Here is a 20,268-nt window from a genome sequence, read left to right as displayed (position 1 = left end):
CCCCACCCACCCCCACCCAACCCCCAAAATAAATAAATAAATTGATTTAAGTTATATATACGGATAGTCGGGTACATATTAGTAAAAAAAAATTAACACATGCATCATACTTAATGCAAAAAATTATCTATTGTAAATTTATGGGAAAAGGTTTGAAATATATTCGAACTTTGATAGAAATTGTTGTTACGATACCAAACTTTGGAAATGACCATTTACCCCTTGTACTATTTAATAGTGTATTTTAAAGGTATATATGTACCCACGTGGACGTAGAAATATTGCATAATTATAAACAGTAATGTGTCCACGTAGACATATATATACTTTTAAAATACACTATTAAATAATTCAGAGGGTAAAAGATCATCTATAAAGCTTGGTATCGTAACAACAATTTCGATCAAAACCTTTTTTCCTAAATTTATAGTACAATTCTTTTAGTTTTCATAAATGACTCAAATTTGCTTTTCGTACAAATTTACTATTCATATGAGTGATCAACTTCTTTATGATTCAATTTTATCCACACATTTGAGGTCAAGGGGGAAAAGCTAATTTCTTTTAGACAAGAATAATATTAGATCAAAAGTTAAACAAAGTTACTTAATTTTAAATAATGCCACAAATATAATGTTTTTCCCCAGCTAGATAATATGTCCAACCTATTATTCTCTTTACAACCTTTGAATAAGTTATCAATTCAAGAAACCCAAGGGACCACAGTAGCATATAGACTGAGTGTGTTAAATTATATTAAAGTTGAGAAGAAAGAAAACATTATCTATATTTTTCCTAATTTTATTGCATTTTGAACACTGGCAATTTCCTCCTTTTTCAGTAAGTTATGCAAAAGATACATGCATCAATGAATGTTTCCAAACCATCATAAGAAAATTAAAGATATATGTAGTAGGGATTTGAAATTTTTGAGTTTTAAATTATAATAGCAAATTTCTATATTTGAACACACACACTCTATCAATATATATTAAATTCGTATTAAACTCGTATAATAACCTTCTAGTTCCACCTGTAAATAAGAGAAAAACATGAATAGTTCAATCATATTAATTAGAGTTAGTAGATTGAAAAGATAATATTTTTGTCATTATTATTTACTTTGATTTCGTATTTGGTGTTTGAAGTATGTATTGAAGCTTCGATTAAATTCGAATCGCGCATTGAAGGGCTATCTAAGGTGACACTCTCAACAAGATTTTCTCCATGCTCAACGTTCGAATTCAATAACTCTGATTAAGGGTGAAACAATCTCACCACACTGTAACAAATTAAAAATGATCTTTAGTGGAAATTAATTTTTAATTGCCGCTAAATATATACTTTTAGCGGCAATTAACACTCTTTGTATATATGTCCCTAAAGCCTTTAGCGACATTGGATCTAATGACCTCTTAATTAATGTCCGTAAATATTTTAACATTTTTTATTAATATGTTTATTTATTGGCGCTAAAAGTTGTTTTTGCTAACGACCCCCACTTCCTTCCTTTGATTATAATAGCGAAGTTCTGTATTTGAACACACACTCTCTCTATATATATTAAACTCGTGTTAAACTAGTATAATAACCTTCTAGTTCCACCTCTAAATAAGATAAAAACATGAATAGTTCAATCATATTAATTAGAGTTAGTAGATTGAAAAGGTAATATTTTTGTTCATTATTATTTACTTTGATTTTTTATTTGGTGTTTGAAGTATGTATTGAAGCTTCAATTAAATTCAAATCGCGCATTGAAGGGCTTATTTAAGGTGACACTCTCAATAAGATTTTCTCCATACTCAAGGTTCGAATTCAATAACTCTGTTTAAGGGTGAAACAATCTCACCACATTGTAACAAATTAAAAATGATCTTTAGTGGAAATTATTTTTTAATTGCCGCTAAACACATACTTTTAGCGGCAATTAACACTCTTTGTATATATGTCTCTAAAGCCTTTAGCGACATTGGATCTAATGACCTCTTAACTAATGTCCGTAAATATTTTAGCATTATTTATTAATATGTTTATTTATTGCTAGTTAAAGTTGTTCTTGTTGTAGTATCACCGCACCACAATCTATGTTAGTATTTGTTTGTCATTATTATTCATTTTGATCTCTTATTCAGTATCTGAAATCTGGATTGGTGCTTCAATTAAATCTGAGTCACGCTTTAAAGGCTCATTTAGAATGACGTTCTCAACAGGATTTTCTTCATGCTCAAAAATCAAATTCAAAACCTTTAATTAAAGATAAAATAATTTCACTATCGTACCACAATCCATATTAGTATTTGTTTGTCATTATTATACCACTAGAGAAAGAAGTTGCAAAAACTATTCTAACATAATAAAGTGGTAGAAGTTATAATATTGTTCAACCAAATAAAGTTGGAATCCAAGTCATTATTCACATCCAATTAATTAGTTGGTTGTTGCACTCATTATTTTTATATATTTTTCATTCTCTCATGTTCAGATCAAAGAGTCATAACGCACAAGGTTCGCCACAAAAATTACTATATTTTCTTCACTTTGATGATGAGATTCCCAAAAGCTGCTCAACCTTTTTTTGTATGCCAATTGCCAAACACCACCAATTTATTATTAGAATATATGCCAATCTCTCTTTCCACTTGTCATTCCCTTCATATGAAACATGACATAGTGTACATGCCCCAAAAATTACTAAAATTATATATCAACCCACTTATTAGTGTATTATCTATGTTCGTTGTTGTAATATACAATCTGTCTTATTTTACAAGTTACAAATCTCATAATAGATTTAGAGCTCGTTCGATGTGAGAGATAAGCAAAAATAGTTCTGATCTGGAATAAAAGTTAGTAGTCTTGTTTGGTTAACATGTTTGGGATAAATTATCCCATTATTTATAGCATAGTAATGAAATAAGTTATTTCATATACATGGTGAAATAAATTATCTCAGGGTAACTAACCCCAGGATAGTTAATACTAGGATAACTAGTTCTCAACCAACGACCCCTTATAGTTTAGGTTACCTGACATTGTATTTTTTTTTTACATTATTAAAAAGAAAAACAATTTATAGGTTTTCTAAAGAAGGGTGTACATGAAATGACTTTAGGCTAATTAAGTCCACATCGAAAAAGTAAAGAATTTTATGCTTAAAAAAATACCACAAATTCATATCGTACACATATTTTTGGACTCGATGATAACATACCTGAGAATACAAATCTATAAAGTTCTGTTGGATGATCAAAACAAATATAATATATCATGGACTTAAATCATAACAGAGATATGTATAATATATTAAAACACACTATAGTGTAACATTTTTGTAAAAAATTATTTAAATAAAATGAGAAAAAAGAGCCAATGTGGTTTGAGCTATTCTTGTCATACTTTGATTCTTGTTAGTGACATCACCACAGTAGCTAACATTGACGTTAAAATTGGTAGTATATTAGATTATTATAGATATGGATAAGAGGGGATGACGTTAATTAACGTTGTTCTCTAATGTTAGGACACTCATAATATATTCTAGGATTTTACAACTCTATTTGTGGGTGCTGCCTCACATAATTGGTTATATAATATATTCACCCTAATAATCTAATCTAATCTATTAGTATAGTTTAATAAAATAAAATCTAGTTACTTCTTATTGCTTCTTGCTAGCTGTTCTATATTGACCTCTCATGTGTATATATATATATATATGGGGTTCTCATATTTTTTGAAATATTGTGCCTACGTATTATTGCGCACAATCAAAAAAAGAGATATTTAATGGTAATAAATTTATTTTTTTAGCGATAATATTTATTGTCGCATAGTTCCTAATTTCTTCTAATGGCAGTACCAAAGATTGAGTAGTGACAAATATTTTGTCTAAACTCAATATTTTTAAGTGAAGTATATAAATTTGAATAAAAAAAATACATCAAAATCATAACAATACATATATTACTCATAAGTCCCATTTTTATTGTGTTTGTTAAAATAAAGACTATTATTTAGTTTAAGTATGATATACTTCATTGACCATTGTTAGCGTAACTACATATTTTGTTATTTTTAAGATTTTAAATTTCACATTTCAAGAAGACTTATCTGAAAATATAAAATATTCATCACTTGAATAATAGGGGTAGAAAATTATTTACACTATATTGTATGAGACTTAACAACTAATTGTCATTAAATTATATTTCTAGATCTTTTCATCCATTAATGTGGCTTTGATCTTTTTTTTGTAATAAGCCATTTCTAAACTTTTTAGTGGAGGAAGGTATAGCTTTAAGTTTGGATTAATTAGTAGTATTTTATACATTGTGGTTTGATAAAATTAATTAAATGTTAATTATAGAGCCATGTTAGAGTAACCCTTTTGGACATTTGCTCACGTGATTAGTGACCCAACAACCCACACACATTAAAATGGAGACTCCACTAACCCTTTAATATCCATGCAAATTAAACAAATTAAGCTCTAGAATAAACCTATGCCTAAAATCTATCTTTGTCAGATACCATAGTCCATAGGCTTGAGTTTTTTTACTTCCAAAGATTTGATGCACTCAATGAGCAAGTTTTTCTCTTAATATGAGGTTTCGGGTTTCAGTCTTGAGCATGGAAAAATACTTAATAAGGAATGTTTTTTCCTGAATGAGCTCTACGCAGTGTAAATTTGAAAAAATTTAAACTTTAATATAAATATCAAAAACACTGAATGAAAATCAAAATAAAAGAGAGAGATCTATTTCGATTTTAAAACAAAAGTTTGGTACATATAGGGTCACTACAAAAAAAACGGGGTTTTAACCAAACTAAGCCATTCACCAAAATAATATGTTTTTCTAAAATTTTACAGAACTAGTATAAACGTATTCCACAGTAACGTTTTAGGATATATTTTATTTTTTAAAAGTTGATGGCGTCAGATTGATATACGTTACTCACAGTAACGTTTTACTCCTAAAACGTTACTCATAGTAACGTTTTAGGAGTAAAACATTACTGAAAATAACGTTTTAGGAGTAAAACATTACTGAAAATAACGTTTTAGGAGTAAAACGTTACTTACAGTAACGTATATCAACCTAATGCTGTTATTTTTTTTAAAAAAATATACCCTAAAACGTTACCGTGAAATACGTTTATACTAGTTTTGTAAAATTTTAGAAAAAAGTATTACTTTGGTAAATTGTTTTATATAATGGCTTAGTTTGGTTAAAAATTCAAAAAAAAACGATAGACAAATATTCATACTTATAGAGAAAAATCCATTATTTATCTTATTTAACGATGAATTATCATAACATTTGGTTAACCACGAGCAATTTAATTTAACTAAAATGTCGTAGCTGATTCCAATTTTTTTTAATTTTTTTTTTTTGTGGATTTCTAAAAATGATTCACACCTTATAGATAATGGGTTTGTAAAAAAGTTCTTTTTTTTTTTTGTGGTTACATTTGTTCAAAAAGTACTTTGTTGCCACAACTATAAATAGATCGGTGGGATATCGTGTATTTTCACTCTTAACAAATACTACTACTTGCTTGTCTAGCTCCAAGTTGTTTTTTTATAATATATCAAACATTATGTTTACTCAATATTCTCTGCTTCTTATTATTATTATTTCCTCAATATTATTTTTGGAGCCAATAAAAATCGTTGGACGACGTTCTCATGAATTATCCAATAACAACAAGCCTGATTCTTCTTCACGGGTCGGTAGTTATACTGAGGATCTTGTCACTAATTTGCCAGGACAACCTAGTGTAAATTTTAAACACTATGCTGGACATGTTACAGTAAATGAGAACAAAGGAAGAGCACTCTTTTATTGGTTTTATGAATGCTCAATTGACCCTCAAGATAAACCTTTAGTGCTTTGGCTCAATGGAGGTACGTAAGATCGTGAATAAAGTTCAGTAATTATACGTGTAATAATGACATATTGTTATCGTTATGGTAAGTAGGAAAACTATATATTGATTTAGTACTTGTGAATTTTGGTTAATTTCTTAGACATGTTAAAGTTGCATGATGTTAAATTATGGTATCAACAAAAGTTTATCCTAAGGACAATATTCTTGGATTGAGAAATGGATAATATTATGTTTTGATGGTAATGGAATTTGGCATTATTATATATCTTTTTGACCAATATTCAAGGTTTGTAGACAAGATTAATGAATTTTATCTTTGACTAAAAAAAGAGGCTTGGAAAACAATTAAAGAAATTCATTAATAATATATAATTCCACTAGTAAGTCAAACAACTTAACTTTCTTTTTCACACTTGTGTCTTACGTAATTTCTTTTTTAGTCAGCTCGTTAATTTTAACTTTTTAACTGACATATATAAGATTATAAAATTCAAAAACTGTTTTTACTTTCTTAAATACGGTATCAAATTAAAATCAGACAAATAAATTAAAACGAGGAAATTTTAATTATTTGGTTGATAATGTCTCAGGTCCAGGATGTTCTTCAGTGGGATATGGAGCAACTCAAGAGATTGGGCCTTTTCTTGTAGATTTTGATGGTTTTGGCCTAAAACTTAATCCTTATTCATGGAATAAAGGTTTAACATATGCTTTATCATATAAATTAATTTACATGCATAATTTTTATGTGTGTTTAATTTGTTTGTTCTTAAAAATACTAAATTGAAATAATATTGATGCAGAGGCAAACTTGTTGTTCTTGGAATCTCCAATTGGCGTTGGCTTTTCATACTCAAATACAAGTGGTGATTATTATAACATTGGAGATGATTTCACGGGTGAGATTTATATCACTTAAGGGAAAAAGATCAAAAATATTTTGTTTATCCTTTGTTATTATACTATGCGATTATTTATATCCTCGTTGTCTACAAACTTGTCACTCAGACTTACGTTAACTTATTTTTCACTTTTATCTTTTCAAGAATTGGTCATCTTTCAATAAGTCATGTGTGTACTATATGTTTCTCCAGAAATATCTTATGTGATGTTGATATTTTGTCTTAATGTCCTATGTAATATATTCCTCTAGAAATACCTTACATATGTGATGTTGATATATATATATTTTACTTTTGTACTTTTTTTCCTAACCTCTTTGGACTTTTTTACCAGCCAATGACACATACACTTTTCTACACAAGTGGCTTCTCAAGTTCCCATCATATAAAAAACGACCATTTTATATTGCTGGAGAGAGTTATGCAGGTATCGGTATCGTGTGTATTTATATATATTTTGTAACTTTTGAAAGTTTAATTTCAGCTTACATTTTATTTGTTTTTTTTGGCATAGGAAAATATGTACCTGAGTTGGCTGAAGTCATTGTTGACAAGAACAAAGACCCTTCCCTTTTCATTGATCTCAAAGGGATCCTGGTATGTATATTCCCTCTACATATTACATTCCATTTTATATGAAATAGTTTAAATCGTATGACACAAAGTATAAGAAAAAAAAGTTAATATCTTTTAAATATACCATCCAAACCAATGTGTAGCCTGTGGCGGAACTAGGTAGTGAATAAAAATTGTTTTAAAAATGATTTTAGTATCTCAAAAATAAAGTTTCATATTATTTTCTATATGCATCATTTCAAATGGCTGTTAACATTCTATTAATTATACTATAAATCAATATTAATATTGGTCAAAATATAGCAGTTTTCTCTTAATTGGCCTTCAAAACTTTTGCCTTTATTCCTCGTTATTGTCTTTAATTCCCTTGTCTAACCATTGGAGGCTTTGGCCTAATGTATCATTCTATATATATAAATCTAGTCTTCATCTATCACAAAGATGTAGAGAACACAAAACATATCAGATAATAAATCTTTCCTTCTAAAGTCTATTGGTGCGCTGGGTTTTGTTCTTGGAATCTTTGTTAGTTTCTGGCTCCTAATTTTATAGTAGAAGAGCTTGTTGAATCCTGGGAATACACCCACCGGATGAAATATCCTTAAGAACAGTTACAATAAGCTCTGATGAATTCGGTACAAGTGTTCGTGATAAAGACATTTTCCATAAAATTTACGGAAAAAAAAAGATCTTTTATAATTATACGTGAGTTGTTGACACCTCTAGACATAAGTAGAGTTTCAAACATGATTCAACATATACTATGTGCTTATAAAATATTCTCATTAAAGGTAAAAAGTGAAAATAAATAACAAAAAATTAATCATTTCGAGGTATATCTTTTTTAGAAAAAATAAAAAATAAAAATGCGTCACATAAATTAAAACAGATAAAGTATATATGAACTATGATTCTTTCTAAATTAAAAAAAAAAAATTGTTGTTGATGATGTGGTGCAGCTAGGTAATCCAGAAACATGTGATGCAGAGGATTGGAAGGGTCTAGTAGATTATGCTTGGAGCCATGCTGTCATTTCTGATGAAACTCATAAAACTATTTCTGATACTTGTAATTTTCATAGTGATGATACATGGAGTAATCAAACTTGTTCTGAGGCTGTTGATGAAGTCCTCAAACAGTACAAAGAAATTGATATCTATAGCCTTTACACCTCAGTATGCATAAGAGATACTGCCACTAGTCAACAACAAACCACACAAGTCTTATTTGATACTAAGTCCAAAATGGTACGTACGTAACGATAAATACTGTACAGGCTACCTGTTATAACAGATAAACGTCATTTGATATATTTGTTTGATGTTTTGTTATTAGATGCCAAGGATTATGGGAGGATATGACCCATGTCTTGATGATTATACTTCTTCTTATTACAATAGACTTGATGTTCAAAAGGCTCTTCATGTTATAAGTGATGGTCAACACCTCAAAAATTGGAGCATTTGCAAGTAATTATATATTAATGTTTTTCTTTAAAAAAAAATATTATTTAGTCCACACATGATTTGAAAGTCTAAAGCAGAGAAGCTAACATTTTTTTTTTAATATTTGAATATTCAGTATGACAATCTTTGGTAATTGGTCAGACTCAAAGGTATCAGTTCTTCCTATTTATCACAAACTCATCAATGCTGGACTCAAGATTTGGGTCTACAGGTACTTATATTACTTTCTTTCGACTCAAATTTATGTGATACAGTTCGATTGAGTTTAAGAAAATATAAAAAAACGTAATGTTTTAAAATTACCCATAAAAAAGAGTATACCTTTATAGACTTTTTGTCAAATATGTAGAACCCAACATGAATAAAATATTACCAATATCATTAAATATTTATCAAATAAAAAAAATACGACAATTTGGGGCAAATTGAGTAATATTTCTTAACACATTTATATCACTTTTTCTCTTCTTCAACCCCCCACACAAAAAAATAAAAATAAAAAAACCCCACTTTTCCCTTTTGTCATATTTTACACATTATTATTAATTTTGGGACCTAAACTAAGTTATCGGTGCTCCTTTAGAAAATGTAAAATGTGGTTAATTATTATTAAGAATAATATTACGGTCTAATTATACCTTATAATCCTGTTTAATTTGGTCTGCTTAGTGGAGACACTGATGGAAGAGTTCCTGTTTTATCAACAAGATATAGCTTAAGTGCCCTTGGTCTGCCAATTACAACTAAATGGAGACCATGGTACCACCAAAAACAGGTACATACATACCTAATTAAAATTTTGTAATTTGGTATCGTTGTTACTCTCTTATACTTAATATCATCTAACGCGAATATGATGTTTATTATTATTATTATTATGAATTAGGTAGGAGGATGGGTTGAAGAGTACAAGGGTTTGACATTTGCAACATTTAGAGGAGCAGGACATGCTGTTCCAACTTTCAAGCCTAGTGAATCACTTGCATTCTTCACTTCTTTCATTAACGGACAATCTCTTCCTTTCCAACGTATCTAATTAAGGATACGTGAAAACACTATTGATCCTTCCGATGGAATAGAGCGACAAAATAAATATCAAGGGAACTTTTTTTTTAACTTTATTCTATCTACGATATAATGAGACTTTTGCTATAATTAAGGCACTAGATATATATTAATTTCCCCTTTTTGCCCTTCAAATAGAAGGAGGGGATAATTAAAGTACTCTACCTTTCTCCAAAGCAATTTAAGGAGAATTTGGTTTTTGAATAATGTAACGGATTTCTCATAAATACGATATAAGAGGATGTTTTGTGCTTGTTTAACATATAAATACTTTAATTAGCTCACTTTTCTCGCTGGCAATAAATTAAAATAACAATAATTCAGTAGACAACGTGATGAATAATAATTCATTAAATAAGTGCAAAATTCAAAATTTAATTATTTAAATCAAATGTCGATATTCTAAAATTCATAAAGTTTAAAACATGACTATGTCCATTTGGCCGCACCCAATAATTGCTGATGTGTCCAATTAGGCAAATAGTATATATTTTATGCGGACAACTTATTGACAAGCTGAAAGGCTAAAGAAAAAAAATATATGCATTGGTTTATATATGATTCACGTGAATTCATAATTTGTATAGTTCGGTTCTTAATGGTATGAATTTAAAATTTTGTATATGATTATCCCTAGTATTTGTATATGATTTATGAAAAAATCATATTAAATTACCATATTTGTATAATGACAAGCGAAATATACAAACGGAATTCTGAAAAATTCTCAAATATATAAATACAGAACTTGTATATACTTACCTTATTTGTATACTCACAATTTAAATATACAAACAGATAGTTTATAGAATTGCAGTCTACATAGCAAACAAAGCTATAGCTATAGAGTGCAATTATCAGAATTATAGTTATAAAGTTTTGTTATGTATATTATGTTTCCTGTTTCTTAAAAATTCAAAGTAGATTCAGTTAAGAATTTCTAATGGGCTGTTCCGGCCCATTAAGGATTGGACTATCTGTCATGGTCCAACGACCTGATTAAGAAAAAGAACAAATTACAGAAATCATATTTTTAAGATAAAATTACAATCTATTCCTTAAAAGTTTATACTTACAAAAATTCCTCAAAATGGATACAATAATATAAGCGCTGCTACATTGATCTAATGTGCGAGATACATTAATTTGATACACGAGATACACTAATCTGATGCGCGAGGTACATTTTATACATGATGCACTAATTTAATGCGCGAGATACATTAATTTGATGCGTGAGATACACTAATATGATGCGCGAGATACACCAATCTAATGCGTGAGGTACATTCTATACATGATGCACTAATCTGATGCGTGAGGTACACTAGTATGATGCGCCAGATACACTAATTTGATGCGCGAGGTACATGTTATACATGAAACAATAATCTGATGCGAGAGATACATTAAAGTGATGAGCGAAAATGAGAAATTCTGAAAATTTGTAAAACTTATAGTGGATAATGATAATAATTAAACTAAAAGGTGGGATTTCCGTGATTAATCCTAAGAAATTAAAGAAATTTTTTCATAAATAGCACTATTAACTTCCATTTTTGTAAAATATAGCGAGATTTAATTAATTAATTTTTCAAATATAGAATCGTCGTTCTATTAAAACATAGCAATATACTCTTTATTCACATGCATACAAATAGAATCTTAACTAAGATCATAAGGATATCATATTTGAATGTAATTATTTGTTTATGTGTAACTAGTTGTACATGCATGTACGTGTTCCCAATTTGTATGTGAACAAATTTAAAAATGACTATTCAATTTCATAATAATCATTTTTTTCGTGGGTTCAAATAAAAATAAAGTCACTGCAATGAGGAGCTCATGTTCTCGGTTCAACTCGTCATTTTTACGGTATAACCAAATATTATTTGATTAAAAAAAAACTAAAAGGAATAATTACACTCATAGAATGAGAGTTCACTCAAAATTAGTAATCAAATACAAAAAGAAATAAAAAGTAAGAAGGGAAGATGTTTATAGAGCTATATCAAACTAAACAAAAGAGAAGAAGAAAAAAGACAAGTTTTTTTCTTAAAAATAATACAAGCCATAATAGATTTATCTTTCTCTTTTATATACAAATATATTTTCAAAGTTTTAAATTGAATTTGACATATTTTCACGTGGATTAATTCTCTATCTTAGTCACATTCATAACTGATTAGCATGATTTTTACATAAGAATGACAAACGCAAATCAAGAATGGTCCCCTTTTATTATGACTTGTTCCATTTTAGTTGGTATATTAATAGTAATCATTAGGGGTGTACATGATCGGGTTGGTTTGGATTTTTTAAATATTAAATTAAATTATTTGTGTCGAATTTTTAAATTTATAAACCAAACCATACCAATAAAAGTCGGGTTTTTCAACTTCGGATTTTTTCGGATTTTCGGGTTTTTTCAATAAAGTTTTCATACAAACATATAATTCATTTGTACTTCAAATATTTCTTTAGTCCTATCAAAATGCAACTATCTAAGTTAACAAAAATATGATATGATTAATGACACTAAAATATCCAACAAAAACTAATAATAAAATCGCGTAAAAAGATATTGCAAATTAATAAGTCATAATGAAACTGATCACATTTAAAGTACTAAATCATGCTAAAATAAGTTTAGCAAGTATTAGTTACATGACTAAATCTATGTAAAACTAAAAAATAAATATTCAATATTATTGTCATACTTAGTGTTGAATTGATTTTCTTTTGCATTAGTATTAAATTGATTTTTATTTAAACTTTGTTATGATTACCACAACATGTATGGACTATAATCTTTATTAGAATATTAAGAATTCTAACTTCCAAACATGAAATAAATATATTAAAAGATAAAAACTATGAAAAAGTATAAGAAATATTTAAAAATTATATCAAAATAAGTATTTTTACGTATAAAATAAAAAATTAAAATTATATATATAATGTCGGGTTGGTATAGTCTCGCGTTGTTATCATTTTACTTGAAACCAAATCAATCCAAATATAGTCAGGTTTTTTTTCCAACACCAAACCAAATCGAGCCAAATCACTAGTCGAATTTTTTTCGATTTGACTTAATTTACGGTTTGATTTGATTTTGTACACCCTAGTAATCATTGCTACCAAAACTTAAATATAACTTAATTTAACATTTTTCATTTTACTCTTAAGTACAAGATTTTATGGCGTATATAAATATTATAACAGATTATAACACAATTTTCAAAAGTCTTAATACTCAAACACAAGTTAAACTATGTGTACAATTTAAAATCACAAATTTTCAAACATTTCAACTTCTTTCCTTATAAATTTTATGTTTAATCAAAATGATACAAATGGAGAATATTTGTATATTTACACCCACATAAAATTACATAGTTCCGCCACGCATTAGTTTTTTAAAAATCCATTTCAATACACTCCGCACCCCTCTCCCCACACCCCGCACAATCTTAAACCCCACATAATCTTAAACCGGCCACACCCTGCATCTGCACCGCCCCATTGCGATCCCAAGCTAGGCTTGAGGGAGATATATAGAAACTTCAATAGACCAAGTCGCAGATTTTTTGGCCTCAGCACACCAGGCTGACTGACCTCTTCTTCTCTTTTTTTTTTCCTTTTTTTCCAAAAAGGGAATGTAAAGTACCAAGAATTAAAGAACAACATAAGACGATATGAGACAAATTTTAAATATTAAAAAAATTAAAAGGGAATATTATGATTTTTATCATCCAAAAAAAGGACAAAATTAAATTAGGACTATATAAGTCCGGCGGTGATTATTACGGTCCAAATAAAGAATTAATGTCGGCTAATGTTTCTTCGTATGATTATGTCCTGTCGACTTTCGACCTTTTTTTTTAATTAAAAAGGAAAATTAACTTAAATAGTAGTTTGTTTAATTAAATTAAAGTAAAATATAATATTATTGATATTATATAGATTATGTAATTATATATAATTGTGGGTAGTTTATATAATTTGGTTAGTAAAAAGATAGTAGATTTGTCAATGGAAGAGTTAAAATTGTATTCTTTTTATAACTATAATCTTTTCAAACATTTTCAAAAAATATCTACGAAAATAATATTTTATAGTTTGCCTTTCAAAGCAATAGTCATTCATTAGGTAAAATTTTAAATTAAAAAAGTGTGCACTTAAATTTAAATTAATCTGAACCTTTTTTTCTTCTTCAAATTGTGACAAAAGGTCTAAGCTTTAATTAACAATGTGAGTTATTTGTGTAGATTTTTTTCTCTAGTTCAGTATACGCTCATTGCTACATTATTCCTCACAAAATTCAATCAGTTATTTAAAGTATCACATAAAATTATAAGTAAAAAATAAAGCATCTAATTGTACTCATATACCATACTTAATTATTATATAAAGATATAATAAATTGCAATTCTTCTTGTACAAACGTGAGTTTCTCTCTTATTAATATTGAGTAAAATTCCTAATTTATACAAAATTCGTTAAATATTTATGATGATTAAAAATAATATTGAGTAAAATTCCTAATTTATACAAAATTCGTTAAATATTTATGATGATTAAAAATGAGAACAAAGAGAGTTTGAATTTTGAAGAAGTCTTTATCATTAGTATCCAATAAATGACTTTTCTATTTTGTCCAATTCAAAGGGAAAAAAAAAAGTTATTTACCACAGACAATATAAATAAGTCAAACCTCAAAGTACAAAAACATAGTACACCTAATTTGTAGTAAAACCAAGAATTAGTCCTCTCATGATTTATGAGATTAAATTGCATGCAAATAGGCCAATTAACCCAAGATTTGAAGATTTAACCCTTGTCCAGAGGTTGGTATCTTCTACTAATTGCATAAGAGTATTTCTATGTTTTTTATGGGTGCACTGTTAACTATATATATTCTAATTTCTATCAGTTTTTCAAAATAAATATATATATAGAGTACACGTGCACCCCATCGTATAGTGTAAGTCTGCCCCTGATCGCATAGTCAAACGTCTATTAAAAAAAAGTGCGTGAAATATTCAAGAATCATCTATGCATTATATTAGATTGATTACATAGACTACAAAAAAAAAGTCAAAAAAACTTTCATATTACATGACAAATTATTGAAGAAAAAGATTAAGAATGAATATTGAATGTGTTAGCTAGGAACAAGTCCTTTGAGTCTTCCTAATTAAAGGACTTCTGTTAAAAAAAGAATTTGAACTAATTAATAAAAACAAATGAATGCATGAGAATTTATTAGATTTTATTTTATGCTTCCACTTTTTTTGTGCTTCTTAAGTGGCTTGAGCCTCGAAGATATTTATCACCTGAACAATTTCTTCTGGCTCGAATTTATTATATTATATATCTTTTTTTACTTTTGATCAATAATTATGCAAAAGTTGTTGTCTGCGAATATATTTTTTTCTGTTGATAAACTTCTCTCTTTCTACCTCGTACAAGTTCTTCATTATTGCATCTGAAGCTTTTACCAAAAATTCTGACCAATCCCTTCAAAAAAAAATATTTATATAAGTATATTAGATTACAATAATTATAACATTCAAGTATAATAAAGTGTTTTAATGTTCCGTATAATTTGGTTATCTATATATTCTATTTTTCTATAATAACAAAGTCATAATAAGCTATGTCACACGTATTTCAATAAATATCTTTTTAAAAGTTCATATTTTCAATACGATAATGGTGTCGAGTCAATACTTGCACTTTAAAATGTAGCCTATTTGGTCAATAAAGTACAAAGAAAATCACGAAAGATCAGAGTTCAAATCTCAACATAAGATTATTATTTTTTGAAAAAAATAAATTAAAATTAGTAATTTAGTTTTTTTTTAAAAAAAAAATTGTTTAAACATCAGTTGTGAATTTAGGTGTGTCACCATTGTTTAAATTGTGCAAAAGGAAACTTAGCCGTTTTGTCTGAATTTATACGATTGTGTTTGTTTGGACACAAAATTTATGGAAGAACGAAAAAGATTTTTTGAAATTTGAGATTTATAACAAGTCATAAAAATATTTGTTTAGCTTTAAACAATCTCATTATTTATAAAATAAAAAATTTAAAACGTAAATTTGTTTTTAAATAAGAAAGTATGACGTTCTTTCTTGTAACAAATCAAAAAGAAGATATAACACGTAAATTAAGACAAAAAATTGTAGGAAATAAGGAAGTACGTTGATGTTTTTTTTGTAACAAATTAAATAACACGTAAATTGAGACGAAAAAATTGTACATACTCACCCTTTTAAGGTATCAAATGTGAGTCCAACGGTGTATTTTGCCTCCTCAAGAGCCAAGTTAAATTTCTCCAAATCTTTATTAGGAAAATTAAGATTCAAGTCCTTAACAGCAAGCTCAGAAGGCTTAACATCACAAAAAACAGGTATGATCTTCTTTTTTGATTCCATCATTAGAGACAATTCATGTAAACAAAAATACGAATCACAATATTGAGGTGAAAATATAGCCACCCCAATTTTACAATGGCGAATCGCGGGGTCGATTTTATCGAACAACTTATCCCCGGGCTTCATGTTCTTGCTATCCAAGAACGGACGAAGCCCGAGATTATTTTTAATATGTTCGTATAACAACCCCGCGACATTTCGCTTCGTATCGATTCCCCTATGATTTATAAAAATATCGCACGGTGCGCGATATTTATTCATCCCCGGCTCGAGTTGTTTCCCGAGCCGGAGAATTTGGTTGCATACATTTTTGGAAGAAGATATTGAACGTTGCATGGCTTTATCGACAAGTTATAATTAAAATGACGTTTTTTTTAAATTTTTTTGTGTATTGAATGAGTATATGATATATGACCTATTCTCATATAGGCTATTTATACTAATTGATATTTTAAATTCTTATGTTTGATCATTAATTTCCTAGGGTCTTGGCTACTTTTCTACTATTGAGATTGGAACTCAAGAAAATACTAGTATTTGGTTTGACACTTGACAAGAAAGAAGAAAAAGAGTAAAAGAGTTTGAATTTTTTGACTCTCAAGGGTTTATGGAGAGTTTAATCCTTCAAACACGCTTTTAATTAAGGAGTATTTCATTTTTTTTAAATACCCTTTATACATATATATAATTAATTATATATACCACCTTTTTTGAGTTTGGATAATAATATGAATTTTTGAATTTTCTTCATAAAAAGAGTTATTGAATTTTCTTTGTAAGAATATATGGAGTTGCACATATATATGTATGTATTAATAATTAAAGATGTATGTTTATTACTATATATCATAAAAAAGAATTATCTCAAATTATAATGATCTGTTAATTTATGTTTGAAGTTGATCGGATCTAAGACGATTCATGAAACATTACAAGAAAATTGTGAATTACATGTGGATTTTCCTGGGAATTAGTATGAAGATTTGTAGAAAAAATAAGTTTTCTTCGAAATTTCATACTAATCGCCAGGAAAATTCCCATGTAATTCACAATTTTCTTGTCGGAGTATTAAATTATATGGGTAGATATTCGAATGTGTAATTATAAATAGGGTTATGATCCAAATAATAGAGCACTACTAAAAAAAGTTTTTAAAATGATGGGAAAAATGAAAGTTTGTGTAGGTTTTTACTGATTTTCTTTTTGAAAAAAAATAACATCCATTGATTATTTTCGGCCAAAAATATGTGAAAGCTATTTTAAAAAATAAAAAATTATTTTTTTAAAAAAATACGAAGCCTCTCAGTTTTTTTATTTTTCTCCTCCAAAAATGGAAGGAGTCCATCAGATTTTTAAGTGCAAAACCCTATTAAAGAGCATGTATGATTAGTTGTAGAATTGTTCAACATCATAGCAAACACTTTTGTTCGATTTCAAGTAGCGACGTTTTATTATATATATTTGTGTTCCACTTCGGTATTTTTATTTTACTTGCTCTTTATGATAAAAATAATTTTTTCATTTTATTTGTCCATTTCAGTGAAAACTTACTATTATTCTTTCTCGTATATACTATCCTTATCAATAGTATCATATTTAGAATCCCAAAGATCATTAATAAGATTAATTTAGTAAAATATTTTTCTAATTTAATTTTTTTAAAAGATCATATTAGGTCAATAATATTCATATAATATAACCACATGCTAAAAATAGTAATTTGGCATGATAGATCTGGGGAAAAATGAGTGAATTTCATCTTAAATATTTTTATTCAGACATTCTTAAATTTCCATGATATTATCTGTTTTTTTTTTTTGGGAGGAGAGATTAGTCAAAAGTGGGAAATTACCAAATTTTCTAACTTCAAAATTCAGATCGATCGTCTCGAAATTTAAGTTGAAGTCGGATAAATAAGACTATTCAATATATATTTATATATTATATATGAGCACCCAATATTTTACTACAATAATCTGTCTTATTATATAATTAATTAACTTTACATATATAATACCTTACATATCTTATAACCCGTTATATTTGATTAACTCATCAATTGGACGTCAAATATCGTTAATTCTTCTTCTTCATAATTAATTATAAAGAATTTTCATAACCTTACTCTATAATATAAGCTTCTTAAAGGATAATACTCGTCTCAAATAGTTTGATCATGCCTTAGGTAAATGTCTAGGCAATGTTGTGGACACCAAAATTTTATCGAACTTTACAAGATGGGTGTGTTTATTTTCAGTTGAACTATATAAGACGAGTTCAATTTTCATTAGGCTTCTCGGAGGCTGCTCCAGCTTCAACCCTGGTTCGTGTCTATTTAAATGATATTATATTCTCTTGAAAAGACATCCAAGAATATTCCATAAATTTTTGAATATTCATAAAGACACCACGAAAACATCTCTCTCAAATATCTCCTAATCAAAATATTCAAGAAGATAGATAAGTTTTGATCATCTTAGTTCGAGAAATACGGACTCTCAAATCACGGAGAAATTAAAGGAGGAACAAAAGTGTATTGGCATTGCTATTAATAAAATATTCTTATTTCTTTATATATATATTTTTGTTGTTATAATTTATTTTTTGTCACTTTAAAATTTATTGCAAACGGAAGGAATTGGATGTTTTTCTAAATAACTTGGTCATTAATCCATTCTGAATGTGGATATAGAACAAGAAGCTGTTTTCATGCTCCTTGTACAAGTACACAAAATTGAACTTACACGAATGGATGTTAAAAGAAAATATTTTGATCCAAATTCAGTAATGGAAAAACGTGGCAAATTGACTGTTCTATTCATAATATTCATATATATATATTCATATATATATATATATATATATATATATATATATATATATATAATTCACAACAAAATTAACTTGGCTTGTTGGACAAACAATCAATGTGTGACCCTTCAATTCTTCTCTAATTGGTAGTCATGTTCTACTCTCTTCATGAATTCATATTATGTGGTTCCCTTTGAATTTCTAAATTAAAACGACTTATTCTTTTACTATAACTTTTAGGGAAAATTATATGGGATGGCAAACATCCCTATGTATTTAGTTAATAAGGGTTTAGTTTCAATTTTTTTGTCATAATTAATAGGATTCACTATCTATTTGTATACAGGATAAAAATAATATTCTAAAGATTTTTATATAATTTTATTCAAAATCAAATTTATCTTTCATATTCTCATTTCATATCTTTTTCAAAAATTATTCTTCCCTTCTAATTTGAATTTCCATTGGGAAAATTTTGACCTTCTCCCTGTGATGTTCTTCACTTTTCGCAGGTAACCATCAAATTCATTGCTTTCAATATTTTTTTTCTTGATTCCTTCTTCAACAATTGTATGTAGTATGATTGTTAGTTTTTTCATATTTTTTTAAAAAAAGTTCTTTATTACTTATCAGATTACAAGTCTTTCAAAATCAGAATGGATGATTTCTCTCCATCTATGAGTTATTCACTTTTTACGTAATTTTTAAATATAGATAATTTTTTTCAAAAATCTTAAAAGCTTCCGTATATATCTAAGTTCACAAAAAAAAAAACAATTCAGAAATCCAAAAATATGAACTATGACACATAAATGAGACGAAGAATTATATATATATATATGTGTGTGTGTGTGTGTGTGTGTGTATTTTGTGGCATGGTAAGGCTCTACAATATAGTTTTAGTCAATGTCTTAAAAGGCGGGGGTGTGAGCCTGTAACGACCTGTTTAGTCGTTTTGAGCAGCAGATTTTATTTCTGGAAAAACTGTGTGAGTCGACGGAACCCACGACGGACCGTCATGGGCACGACGGGCCGTCGAGGGGGTCTCGTTCCAAAAGACTTAGACTTCTGAAATTTGGGTACTGAAATCGACTCTCTGAACTTGG

At 28.0% G+C, this 20,268-nt stretch overlaps 2 protein-coding genes across 2 annotated transcripts; one reads left to right on the top strand and one right to left on the bottom strand.

Moving 5' to 3' along the window:
- The first annotated feature begins 5,551 nt into the window (after positions 1–5,551).
- On the top strand, positions 5,552–10,168 carry LOC107009588 (serine carboxypeptidase-like 31). The gene is made up of 10 exons (XM_015208931.2): positions 5,552–5,911; positions 6,486–6,593; positions 6,699–6,794; positions 7,132–7,224; positions 7,312–7,394; positions 8,333–8,620; positions 8,709–8,842; positions 8,955–9,050; positions 9,509–9,614; positions 9,726–10,168. Exons 1-10 carry the CDS (start codon positions 5,605–5,607, stop codon positions 9,873–9,875), a joined length of 1,461 nt encoding a protein of 486 aa, XP_015064417.1. The 5' UTR covers positions 5,552–5,604; the 3' UTR covers positions 9,876–10,168.
- Positions 10,169–15,084: 4,916 nt separating this feature from the next.
- LOC107010085 (disease resistance-like protein CSA1) lies at positions 15,085–16,687 on the bottom strand. The gene is made up of 2 exons (XM_015209350.2): positions 16,185–16,687; positions 15,085–15,430 (listed from the first exon to the last, which is right to left on the bottom strand). The coding sequence occupies exons 1-2, from the start codon at positions 16,685–16,687 to the stop codon at positions 15,304–15,306; spliced, it is 630 nt and encodes a 209-aa protein (XP_015064836.1). The 3' UTR covers positions 15,085–15,303.
- Positions 16,688–20,268: the final 3,581 nt, after the last annotated feature.

Source organism: Solanum pennellii, chromosome 2 (assembly GCF_001406875.1).
Source record: "Solanum pennellii chromosome 2, SPENNV200".
NCBI lineage: Eukaryota > Viridiplantae > Streptophyta > Magnoliopsida > Solanales > Solanaceae > Solanum > Solanum pennellii.
The sequence above is the reverse complement of the archived record's forward strand: the minus strand, read 5'-3'. Positions and strand labels throughout refer to the sequence as shown.